Below are 13,041 nucleotides of genomic sequence, written 5' to 3' on the forward strand. Positions count from 1 at the left end.
ACCTATCTACTCTCTTGCTTGCATTGTAGGATGGAATTTTTATGCTGTATGAAAGTGTGCTTAACTACAACAGTTTTGCGGTCCATCTACAAGAAGATGACATCCCAAACCTCATAAGTACACTTCGAGTATGTTTTAACTCAATTTCTTCCTTTTATTTGGATATACCGCCTACGACATGCTTACTGTTTCCATATCACCAGGGAATAAATGAAACGCAAGTAGAGTTTATGCTTGGGAATGTGTGTCGGATGTGGTAGAGGTTTTTCTATAGACACTATATTGTTGTAGGCACAGAGACAGAAAAGACTATTCTCTGAAGAGGCACCCTGATCTGTTGAGGTATCAAAACTACGTGATGATGATGTCTTTGCGACATTTATGCAGGTAATTTCAGAAAATTCAAAGTAAACCTTCTCCTCACCATTGGTATGGAATTATGGATGTTATCGTGCTTGGCATCTGCTATGTGATAGAGCTGAAAAATCTTACATTTTCAGTAGAAAGTTTTGGTGAATCAAATTAAGTTTAATACTGTTACCTGAATTTTACCTGATCATGTGCCATTCTCTCATGCATCCTTTTTCACCCTAGAGCTATTGTTTTGCTGTGTTCATATTTGCTGAGAAAGAATGCTTTTGGTAGGTATTGCATTATAAACTGTTCAATGACACTTGGTGGAAAGGTCTTCTGCAAATAAAGGAAACCGGGTTGCCAACCATCTGCTCGAGAGCTTCCTGAAAGTTTAGTGAGGCAGCATTGCAACTGCAAAAAAAAAGGATAGACATACTCATTAGGAGGGGGTCCGTAGATTTGGTTCGTTTTAGCTTGCTGCCGTGCTGAGACTGTTTCGGCTGCGGGTGCACATTCTCATCAACTTCGCTGCTGTAGAAGTACCAGATTGTAAAAACAGTAAACAAATCATGCTTTAATATACCCTATCTCATCTCTTTACCCAACTGCAATGATCCGAAACATATACACACAACTATATGCAACTACCTTATCAGCTCAATTTTGGTGTGCTATTTTGGTACACTCTAGAGGTACAATAGAATCACTTAATTCAAACAACAAATGTGAAATTTAAACATGTTTAAAGTTATATTATGACTATGTATAATAATGTTGAAAAGCAAGAAAATTAACAAAACAACAAATACCTCAATAATTTGTGTGACATCAATAGAGATGGATGTTCTAGGTTCAATCCCTGTGCTCCACCCTTTTTAAATTTTTTTCCTATTTTTTTTATTGATCAACCAACATTTCTAATACTTTTTTATTTAAAGCGTGTCAAACTTTGTATCAATATGATACGTTTTTCTAATCAAGTCAGAAAGCATCTTTACCTGGCTATAGACAATTATTTGATACGCTTTACAACGTGTTTAAGGGATAATGATGCTTTAAAGCGTGTCTAACTCCATGTCATTTTGAGACGACTTCAATAGCGTGTTAAAAAATATCATTATATGACTAATAACACTATAAGCGTGTCTAATATCGTAATATTCTGACATATTTTTGAAATTGTATCAAAAAGCATCTTATATGCTAATGTAGAGACGCTTTTAGCGTGTGTTACTACTATAGCGTAGATAAAGGGGAGTTTTCTAGTAGTGCAGGATTGCGATAACGACAACACGCGCGAGAATATACAGTCATGGTCTCATGACTTTCGCGCGTTCAAGCTGTACCCTGGCTTCAACAAACATTAATGGGCATGTTCGCTTCAGCTTATTCAGCCGGCTTATCAGCCACCAAACAGTGTTTTCCTCTCACAACAAATCAGCCGTTTCAGCTTTTCAGCCGGCTTATAAGCTGAAGCGAACAAGCCCAATAACAATTCAAGATCCTACTAGCAGGAGGATGTCGGAGCGTATCTCATCCCACGCGGTTCCTCCGGGATGCCAACGTGGTTCTGTGAGCAGCGCCGCGCGCGGCCAGAAACTCCCTCGGCCAGACCAAACCCTTTTAAGCCATGAAGCCCACAGTTTGGTTGGTCCCTCATCGCCGTTCCAACATCGGAAAGACCCCCCTGCCTGTCCACATACGGAACGTTGTCACGGGATCAAGCTAAGCATCCATGCTCTCAAGTTTTTTTTATTAATATTGGTGCAAGTGCTATTATCGTCACCGCATTTTGAAGATGCTATACGCAAAACTGCCGACTATATCAGTGTATGCAACTATATATGCTCTCTGTTCTCGTGCAGAGTAATTTTCTTCAACTATCTGTGTTCATATAATGTACATTTAATGCGACTGCTTGTAAATAATTAACTAGTTTTTGACAAACTTAAAGTTTGTGCTTGATCTACTTTTCTTTCTTTCTTTCTTTCTTTGTTAGGTGTTTTATACTCTTTATTTATGAATCACCTCTCACTGCAGTCGCTTCCTCTAATATGATCCACTTCATTCGACCCAAATGTCCTGTCCACCGTGAGCGAAATAAGCTAAAACTAGACTAAACAATTGTGTGGTACCTGATTCTTGTGACTTCAGTTCGGAGCACTGGACGTCCTTGTGACAGGGCCCAAGTCTTGTATAAGCTTTGAATGCGTGTGAAAAGATCAAGTTGGCGGTGCACTACAGCGCTCCACATGCATATAAACAAGGTCTATAAAAGCCAGGGGCCTCCCATCCTCCCCTGCTACAAGCACAACGACAATTCTGGGGCAAACAACCATAGGAACAGGAACATCACACCAAAGTACTTGGTAGCTCGGTCTACGTTGCTGCTCAAATCGTTCACTCCATCCGTGATTACTGTGTATGGATCGACTCTACTGTTACTTCTGTGGCATTACAGTTTCCTGCCATTCCAGTACCTGTGTATTTTATTTCGTTAAGGCAGGAAGAAAAGCAATCCAGCAGATAAATTATTTGGAGCAATATATATGGTCTCTCTCATTCTTTGTTATTTGAATTGTGCAATCAAGAAAATATTAAAGGTCCGCTATCTCGTTAAGTACGTTTGTACTCCATGTTAAATACAAATTATCAGCTTATAAATTTGGGTTCCTGCTTGAAATGCTCGAATTTCGTAAATATATTGGTTTAACTCAAAGAATGATGTGAAGGCAGTTTAGCAAGATGTCTGACCTCTACCATAACATATATAATGAATGGGCGAGAATACCCACTTCAGTCCAAAAGAATCAAATAAATAAAGTATAGCTAGAGAAGCTGATAAAGAACTGGTGGGCCGGATGTGTAATAGCGATGAGACGTGTCCGGTAACACGCAAAGTAAAAAATCACTTGTCTCTTATTTACGATGCACAATACTACTCTATATTACTGTTCGAAAAGGATTGTCTCTTATTTACGATGCACAATACTACTCTATATTACTGTTCGAAAAGGATTCGTAAAGGATTCGTATGTAAGAATCCGACAGCTAAAATCTAGTATGTATAAGTAGTATGTGTAGTACAAGGATATAATTGGAAAGATGTAAAATGATATTGTTGAAATATCAAATCTTTTATAACTATCATCTTCTTTCTTTTTTATTTCTCTTCTCATATCCCATCGCTCGCTAGGGTTGCACTGCGGCGGCGGCGGCGACTCCGGCGGGCGGCCTCGAGCTCCGGCTCGCCCAACCCTCCGCTCTCCATCCTGGGCAGTCAAGCGCCGTCCGAAGCTCCTCCGTCCGCGCCGACCGTCCTCTACTCGACAGTCGGTACTGCCCCAAGCTTTTCCGTCCGCGCGACCAGTCCCTCCGCACCTTCCTTCTCCCTGAACCCACGTCACCCTCCACCCCGCAGCCTCGAATTGACCTCCTGCCGCACGGACTGCACCCGTCGGCGCCGCGCCGCCTCCTGCCCCTCCCCTGCACTCGTCGTCGTCGGTCGCCGGCTCGCCGCCACCCACCAGGTCGCCGCCTCGCCGGTCGCCTTCACCCCCCGGGCCCCGCGCCCCCGCCTGCCGCGCGCCCACGCGGCCACGCCCCCACGCTGTTCTTGCCTGAAATTTGGTGGAATTTCTGGACGTCGTGCGGTGCTTCCTATTGTGTCTGGTCCCTGTTCCTGGAAGAAGAGGGCTGTGCCGGGCTCATCTGCTTATTGTGTGGCTGCAGGTTGCTGGTCGGATACGCCGGCGCTGGAGTGCTTCAAGGCGATCGAGCAGCGGCCCGGCCGGGCTGACCAGCTCCTGTTCTGGTGCGAGTATTGGTAATGATTCAGAAGCCTGTATCTCTGGGTAATTGATCCGTTTTAGCTTCTGCGATTTGCTTAATTGGTGGTTGGAAGTAATTCGAATTAGATATCAAACTAATAGAGAGAATTGGATCTGGCAGCAAACCTAGTTCCTGTCCAGAAAAGGGGATTGATTTCTATCTAGTAGGTACAGTGTTGTTTCGCTTGGTGTGAATTCAGTAGCAGATTCTTTTTTTCTTCTGAGAAGAAGGAACATGTAGGCTGTAGCAATTTCATTTCATATGGCAATGGGATGCAGAGCCACAAGATCTTCATTTTATCTGCTAAAACTTTTGGGGTGGTTGACTTAGGTCTTAGGATGATAAACTGAAAGTCTGACCTGACATACTGTGATGTGCTTGGAGATTTTGGTCTTGCTAAGTTTGGTGTATCGTCCCATTGAACTTGCATTGATTTTGCCAGTGGCAACAACAGTTGAAAGAGCCTTCTCTACTATGAATATTAAAGACCGAATGAAGAAATAAAATGAATCATGATTGGATGAATAGTAGCATCTAAACAAGTGAGTTCCTATTAACATCTAAACAAGTGATGTCCACATAGAAATGAAAAGAACGTGATTGGATTGGAATATTCGATCATCATAGATAATGAAGTAAACACGGAAAAAAATGAAATGTAATCTTTAAATGGATTTTTCTTTAAGCCATTTGTGAACATCCGTTTGTCGTCCGGGATCGTCCTGCGCATGTCATGTATGCGTGCATCTACTATCTGCATGATACAATAATTATCTGCATGAGCTTGCCTATATAATTACTAATTAAAGTTTTGATCCATCATTATTGCAGCTGGGGGTGCCAACTGGCATAGAGCAATATATTCATCGAGGACTAACCTATTACAGAAGCAACACAACCATTAATTGATCAGGACAGTAAGAACAAGGTACTTAAATGACACTCCACTTCACATCTTATTGTTGGTATATTAAACAACTAGTAAATGAAGGTGGTGCATGCTCCTTCTGTTGCGCAGGTGAGGAAGATGTATCCTTCAGTGATCTAGAAGATGACTGAGGGACTGGACTGCTCATATGCAATCAACTATTGGAGCTAGATGGTGGCTTCATGAAGAACACTAGCTGCTACCTAAAAGCTCTGGCTGCGCGACATCATAGTTTCGGGATTGAAGTAGCAGCAACGCAGAATCAGGATAACAATGCCTCTGAGGCATCCTCGTTGTATGTTGATGCATCTACAAAGTCAGTTTTTCTCTGTACATAAAGTTCCACACTTTGTTCTGCTTTCCTGCTGTACCAGCGCCCCTGCATACTGCTGTTGGTTTGGGATTCCAAATGTAATATATTAGAATCATCCATAGCTGTCAAATATTATCACGGTTACACGGTACATGTGCAAACAGAGCTCCTTTCGAGTGGTTCGCAGCTCCTCCACTAGTTGCAGGGAGCAACCATGCTCACAAGCAAGCAAAGTATTCAACATGCCGTGAACGTAGGGCGCATTTCATCGTGATCACAATTCACATCGACGATAATGGGCAGACCTGAACTGTCTCGTCCTGTTAGAACGATTTCACTTAAAACTTTGGGTGGCCATTGGCAACCTGATCGAAGGCACGACTGCACAAGGCAGAATCCATGATTACCTATCGAGAACATATCATGATTTGAAATTTCTATACGAAGTAGAACAAAATTGTGCACAAGCATATTCACAACGGGATGTGACCTGTTCTTATCTGTGGATTTCACATTAATGCTGTAAAGTTGAATTCACATGAATATGCAGAAAAAAATTTCACTGTTCTAAATAGGGCTGGACTAATCAAGAGCAAATACACTGATACATTAGCTTGCCAAACCTAAAAGCATTTCCACTGATACAGATTATCCAAAGTGCTCACAAGCGTGCCGTGCATGAGATTGTTCCTCAAGAATGCCCTTCCTTGGCCACACCATATTCTTCGACAAGCTTCGTCGCAAGTCCCATCAGATCAACAAATGCGCTGAAGGATGCTCGCAGAAACCGGGCATCTACTGCTGCAAAGTGCCTGAATTCATAAATGAGGGGACTTCAGTCTTAGCCTTGGTACAGCAATGCATATCAGTTAGAGATGCCAGAACAGGATATACTAACACGGCAAGCTTGCTGCCTGATAGAGTCATCTCCCTCTTGACCTTGTCAGGCTGCAACTGCAATACAAAGCCACAAACGTCAGTTGAGTCAAAGATCATCATTTGTTAAGAAGTGCTAGTAGAATACGGCTACTTTACCTCCTTGCCAACTGCTAATGTTTTGTAGACTATGAAGGCTTGTTCCTCGGACCCATAATCAACTTCAAAGTTACTGCCAAACAATGTCAGTGTTGCACTGCGCACTCTACCCATGCGCAGCAGGGGTCATATTTGCATAGAGTCATTGCAATTTTATGACAGGACAGTAAAAATCATCTCAATTATCTCAGAGCAAGGTGTTTTAGGGCCAATCTGGAAACCAAGCAAGCGACTGCCTAGTCCCTCGATACGTCGTGGAGAAGCTGGAGGCGGCAGCGGCGGGCTGGGAAGTGGGAAGGGAGCAGGAGGAGGAGGAGCCGCCCAAGGCCGCCTGGAGAAGTCGGAGGCGGCGGTGGCTGAGCGCTGGCGGTGGCGGCGCGATGGGCGGGGGCGACGTGCGACCGGCGAGGCGGCGGTGGCGGTGCGACGGGCGGGGCGGCAGAGGGCGTGGTGGCGCGACCGGCGGGGCGGCGAGCGGGTGGTGGAGGCGCGGCATGGTGTCCGGGGGGGGGGAGCGAGGCGGCGTGCCGGTGGTGGCGGCGCGGCGCGACGGGCGGCTGTGCACAGGGGACCGACGGCGCGCGGGGAAAATGGATCGCGGGGGAGTGGCGGTGCGCGGGGAAAATAGCTTGCCGAAAAAAAATCTCCAAATAATATATATCGTGCTAATTACAATTGTACCATGTCAGAAAAGAATATAGTACCGTCTGGTAGTAGTGCACCGTAAAAGAGCTCGAGCTCTAGATTTTACTGGCGAGCGGAGTGACCAAGGTAACAAGGTTCGGAACTACGTGCATAGGACCCGTTAGACTGATTTGACGTATATAGAATACTGAATTACTAAAAGAAAAATACAAGGAACATTTAGTAAACAGCTCCACCAATAGTCGTCGCATACAAATGTCGCTGCAGGGAACTCCTCCACGGGTCCGGTCAAAAAAAAAAAATGTCACGCAGAGTACGTGTACTCTGAACCGACATACTCCCTCCGCTCCGTAACGTAGCTATACAAAGCATTCAAGCGTTCAAAATTTGTTCAAAATTTGTCGTTAGATACAAGGCACTTTAGGCACATTTGAATGATTGCTCAAGTAATTTTTTCCCGATTGATAAGATAAGGTGGCTGATTTGTGGACTATTACTAAAATAAGTTCAAGTTCCTTGTTATATGCAATTGCCATTAAAAGAGCCATTTAACATAACTCCCCTTGTATAATTTATGGGTACATGCGTTTTTTCTACCCTGCTAATATATTGTAAATTTTTTTAGGATATCTTGTATTTCAGGATAGAGGGAGTAAGTGGATTGGTAGAATGTAAGGCCTTGTTTAGTTCCCAATTTGGGAGTGGCAAAATTGACATTTTGCCATAAATGCGCAACTGTAGCATTTTGTTTGTATTTGTGAAATATTGTCCAAATATTGACTAATTAGGCTTAAAAGATTCGTCTCGCAAAGTACAACAAAACTGTGGAATTAGTTTTTGATTTCATCTACATTTAGTATTCCATGCATGTACCGCAAATTTGATGTGATGGGAAATCTTCTTTTTGCATAGTGCTAAAGTTGGGAATTTGGGAGTAACTAAACATGGCCTAAATGAAATGAACTCCATGATGAACCGCACAATTATTCTAGCGACCCTGCTATTTGAGTGACTAGAGTATATTTTCAAGACTCCTTTTGTCATATATAGAAGTTATCTTTTATGTTTTATTTTGAGAAGTAATAATGAAATCCCATCATGCACCATATGTTTTGGGGTAGTTGCACTGATTGACCATCTATCATAGCTGTGAACTAGTGACATGAAAGTAGACATTCCATAACAAGTTTAATAATTTAGCCATCATCACATATTCACTGATACATCCTAAACTGCCGATATTTCTTTTGTGCACATTTCGGAAGCTTGAGACTGTGTTAACATTTACAATGACCCTTGAAATATCTGGCCAATATGCGGCAAACACACCGTCAAAGAGTTGACAAAAGTTGTCTACTATACGCTACCTACCCTCGATCCTCTGACCCATCCGCAAGCAAATTATTTCTTCGCCACTATGTTTGTTTCCAAAAATAAAGCCCATGAACAAAAACACCATCAACATAGATGCATGAAATTCAGAACCAGAGCCCCATCAATATGTATTCCATCGATGGTCCTGCATCTAGATGCACAATGCGACCAAGTTAGACTAGGTATGCTGATGCAAGGAAGAAATAGCCAACGCAACCTACAGGAACTGCTGGCTATCACAACTGCTCCGAGACCTGGTCTTGTCCTCTGCAACGTACCAAGCCGGCAGCTTCTCCGGTCCTTTTCACGGCGACAAATCAAAGCTCCCGAGGAACGAGCAGTATAAACTCGTCAATTGCGTGGTATTTTTTCCGCACAGAACACCACTGGACGACGTTACAAGTTGACACACTGCACTGGTCTCAAAAAAAAAAAGTCGACATACCACAAGGACGAAGAGAATACTTGAAAAGTATTTGAATTGGACCCCAAGGAACTTTATATGAACGTTCATCGTTGTTGGAGTCCCATCCAACAAGTAGGTAGCGACTATTCCGGTGATGATGCATGAAGCGTTTCTCTGCAGAACGTATCGTGTGACGCCCCAGCGCGAGAGAAAGAACCCACGCGCCGCGCTGATGAAGTGATGAGCATTACGGCAGCGACTGCATGTCCTTGGAACCATGCGTAGGCACGCCTATAAAAGCGAGACCCATCTCAATTTGGTTTGTATATGTGCGTGCCGCATGCGCTCACGTACTAAGTTTCAGCTTTTACAACAAGGAGATTACTACTCGCTGCCAAAGGATTGTTTGCACCCATGGACGGCACAAATGGAGCGATGGCGTGCGGTGGCAAGGGAAAGGTGGTGGTAGTGATGGGCGCCACGGCCACCGGTAAGTCCAAGCTGGCAGTCGACCTCGCACTGCGATTCGGCGGGGAGGTCGTCAACTCCGACAAGATCCAGGTCCACGACGGCCTCGCCATCGTCACCAACAAGGTGACTGCAGAGGAGTGCCGGGGCGTGCCACACCACCTCATCGGTGTTGTGAGCCCCGACGCTGACTACACCGCCGCCGACTTCTGCCGTGACGCCACGCGCGCCGTGGGGTCCATCCACGCAAGGGGCCGCATCCCGATCATCGCCGGCGGTTCCAACAGGTACCTCGAGGCGCTGCTGGACTGGGAGCCGGCGTTCCGCCGGCGCTACGAATGCTGCTTCCTCTGGGTGGACGGCGACCTGCCGGTGCTGGACCGGTACATCCGCGGCCGCGTGGACTGCATGCTGGAGCAGGGGCTCGTAGACGAGGTCCGGGGCATCTTCCAGCCGGACGCCGACTACTCCCGGGGCATCCGGAGGGCCATCGGCGTGCCGGAGATGGACAAGTACTTCCGTCTGGAGGCCGTGGGGGAGCTGGACGGTGATGACGACGAACTGCGTGCGCAGCTGCTCTCTGTAGCCGTCGACGAGATCAAGGCCAATACGTGCGGGCTGGTGCGCCGCCAGCTGCGGAAGATTCGCCGGCTCCTCGGTATCTCAAGGTGGAGCCTCCGCCGCCTCGACGCCACGGCGGTGCTCATGTTGAAGACAAGCGTGGCCAGGGACCCCGAAACCGAGCGCGCCGCGTGGGAGGCGGACGTCGCGGGGCCTGCCACGAGGGCAGTGGCCACCTTTCTGGGCCGTAATGGTCAGACGACAGACGGCAAGGCTGGGTTGGTCGCGGCAGCGGCCAAAGAGGTGGCCATGGCGGGCGCTGGCACGACGGAGTGGTGCGGCCAGCAGCTTGAGAAGGCAGCGGTGGTGCCGGGCCGTGCCCGTGTGTTCCTTGGAATGAAGGCAGCTGCTGCGGCGGTTTGAGCTATATGTGACCTCTTGGCTCTGACCAAACGTTTGGACTAATATTTTTTTTAAAAGAAATAGGTTTGTCGAACTAATGTGAGATTCGTATGCATGTAATTAAATAGTAGTAGTAAATCTGTTTAATTAATTGTAGTTAATTCGTTTGTTTTTTTATCGAATAAGCTGTCGCATCGATTAATTTCAAGAGTTAAGTGATCTGAAATTTCACATGGACTATTACAGCTTGAACATGTGCTTATTGAAACGAGGTCAGCCACTCTTTTGTTTTTGCAGATCTGGTAACAGCGTCTTTCTTATATTATGATATGATTATGCATCTTTGCCGTTGTTGATTAAAGGAATTTCAATGTGAAAATTTCTGATCGTGGGCCAGGACCAGCTGGTTGACTAGGCCTTTCTCTTTTGCTTCTATTCTTCTTCCCAGGCCTACTGCCATGCATGAAGAACTAATAAGTGCAGGCAGTGCTAGGTCTGAGCGATACGAGTAACTAGGTGTCAATGTGAGCTTGGCGCGGCAGCGGTTTGGGCTCGCATCTAGGATGGAATCACGTTTTTACTCAAATGCGAATTCAGATTCGGATGTTGTCAAATGCGAATTCAGATTCGGATGTTGTCAAATGCGAATTCAGATTCATATAGCTTGAATTTCGATTTCTATTTGGATATCTATTTAATTTGTATGATAGCAATTAGCATGTACAGTTTCATTTTATTGATAAATTTGGAAGAACAAAATCGTTGTTCTTCGTACAATTGCAACTATGGGTAATATATAACACATGTAGACAAAGATTATTCACAGAAAATATTTTTTAAAAATATTATAATAAATAAATATTAATTTAGATAATATTAATAAATAAATAAAGCATAAAAATATTTACAATTACAAAATAAATTATCGCCAACGATATTTTTCAAATAAATTAAAAAATATATTTACTACAGGATCATGTCGACCTTGACGGGGCTACAGAGTTCGGCCGCGTTGCAGCCTCCACACGGTTCTCAGAGCAGACAGTGAGGTTGTGACACAGATGGGAAGCCCGCGAGCATGGCAGGGAGAAGATCCTCTTTTCCTCTTCTTCTTCGTTATTGTGTGTTGAGAGGACTCTCGTCCTCCTTTTATAGGTGAGTAAGGGCACTACTTGATTTTTACTCTATTACCACAGAACACAGTGCAACAAAATAAAATTTGTTGCAATAGATAGGTGTTATTGCCACCATTTTGATAAATGTTTGCAATATGACAATAAAGTTGCAACGAATATCTTCCGTTGCGATAATCTCGAATTTCATTGCAAAAGGTAGCGATTATTGCCACTATTCACAAAAGGGTTGCGATTAGTTAATAATATTGCTACGATTTTCTTAAGTTGTAATAATCTTAACTTTCGTTGCAAAATCTTGGTCTATATTGCAACGAAAAAAATAAATGGTTGCCATGAGGGAAGTACTGTTGTAATACATGCACACTATTTCAACGTTCTTTATCTATTGCCACATTTTTTGTGCATATCATTCTGAAGAGAGGGATTAAACATCATTATTAGAGATATATACAACAAAGTTGTTTTTTTAGTGTAGTGGTAATTGATTGTATATTTAGTTGTCTAGGAGGTCATGGGTTCAATTCCATCACAAAATAATTATTATTGTTTTGATTCCTAATTTATTTTTGCCACGAAACAACTATTTATTGCAACACTTTAATTGCATGGCAATTACCAGGTATTGCAACACAACAAAAAAACGGTTGCAATGCACCTATTACCACAAAGATAATTGCAACGGCTTGCAACCAAATCCCGATTGTGGTAATTTGTACCTTTTGCAACTATATTAGCCCTATTGCCACATTTTTTTCAACCAGCTCAGATGGAACAAATTATTGCCCAACCTAGAGATGACCAACCAAACACTGCTGCTGAAGCAGTGGATGAAGTTGTCCAATCTAGGATATTTTGGGAGGTTGCTTTCATTCACCCACCCTTAAAGAAAAGGACTAGGGTTTAGACTGCGCTCTAGGTAGAAGAAATCCAAGCTGATCTTGAGAGTGAGAAACAAGGGAGGGCACAACTTCGGCAAAAGATTGGTGAACAGGAATCTGAGATGGGTGCACTGAAATTGAGGACTAAAATGCAAGAAACAACATTGAAGTCTTAGACAGAAGAGCTCGAAGCTTTGAAGAACACCACAGAGTAGTTGCATACTCTGATTTCTAGCCTGATTCACTTCAGCACCAGTCAAAGCTAGATTGAAGTATGTTGCATGTGAACTTGTTGTGTGTTGCTGATGTAATTTTATTGTATGTTGCATTCTTGATGTTGAACTTGTTCTATGTTGCATTATTGTTACTGGTGAACTATTCATTGATTGTGATGTGAACAATATGGAAGTTGGAAATGAGCTGTTTTTATATCTATGATGGCAATGGTGATCAACAGCCAAAATTGAATATATGGCACTGCGAAATGCAATAATGGGCTAGGGCCCAGAAAAAAGGGTCCAATATGGTACTGTGAAATGTAATAATTGCTCTTCATTAAATGGGCTAGGGCTCAGAAAAAAAGGCCTAATACGGCGTGCAACAAACATTTTCCGACCTAAAGAATAGCGCGAAAATCTAAAATGGGCTAAAAATGGCCCAACAAAATTGGGCTCATAAAATCCCTTACATGGACCATGCTTGAATTTGTG

At 43.8% G+C, this 13,041-nt stretch overlaps 1 protein-coding gene and 1 long non-coding RNA gene across 2 annotated transcripts; both read left to right on the forward strand.

The window, feature by feature from the left end:
- The first annotated feature begins 3,517 nt into the window (after nt 1–3,517).
- On the forward strand, nt 3,518–5,577 carry LOC117855071 (uncharacterized). The gene is made up of 4 exons (XR_004640437.2): nt 3,518–3,690; nt 4,087–4,180; nt 5,017–5,113; nt 5,204–5,577. It is a non-coding gene; the product is annotated as an uncharacterized lncRNA (long non-coding RNA).
- Nucleotides 5,578–9,124: 3,547 nt separating this feature from the next.
- On the forward strand, nt 9,125–10,557 carry LOC117858980 (adenylate isopentenyltransferase 3, chloroplastic). The gene has a single exon (XM_034742141.1). The coding sequence runs from the start codon at nt 9,301–9,303 to the stop codon at nt 10,336–10,338; it is 1,038 nt and encodes a 345-aa protein (XP_034598032.1). The 5' UTR covers nt 9,125–9,300; the 3' UTR covers nt 10,339–10,557.
- Nucleotides 10,558–13,041: the final 2,484 nt, after the last annotated feature.

This window comes from Setaria viridis, chromosome 5, assembly GCF_005286985.2.
Source record: "Setaria viridis chromosome 5, Setaria_viridis_v4.0, whole genome shotgun sequence".
Classification (NCBI taxonomy): Eukaryota; Viridiplantae; Streptophyta; class Magnoliopsida; order Poales; family Poaceae; genus Setaria; species Setaria viridis.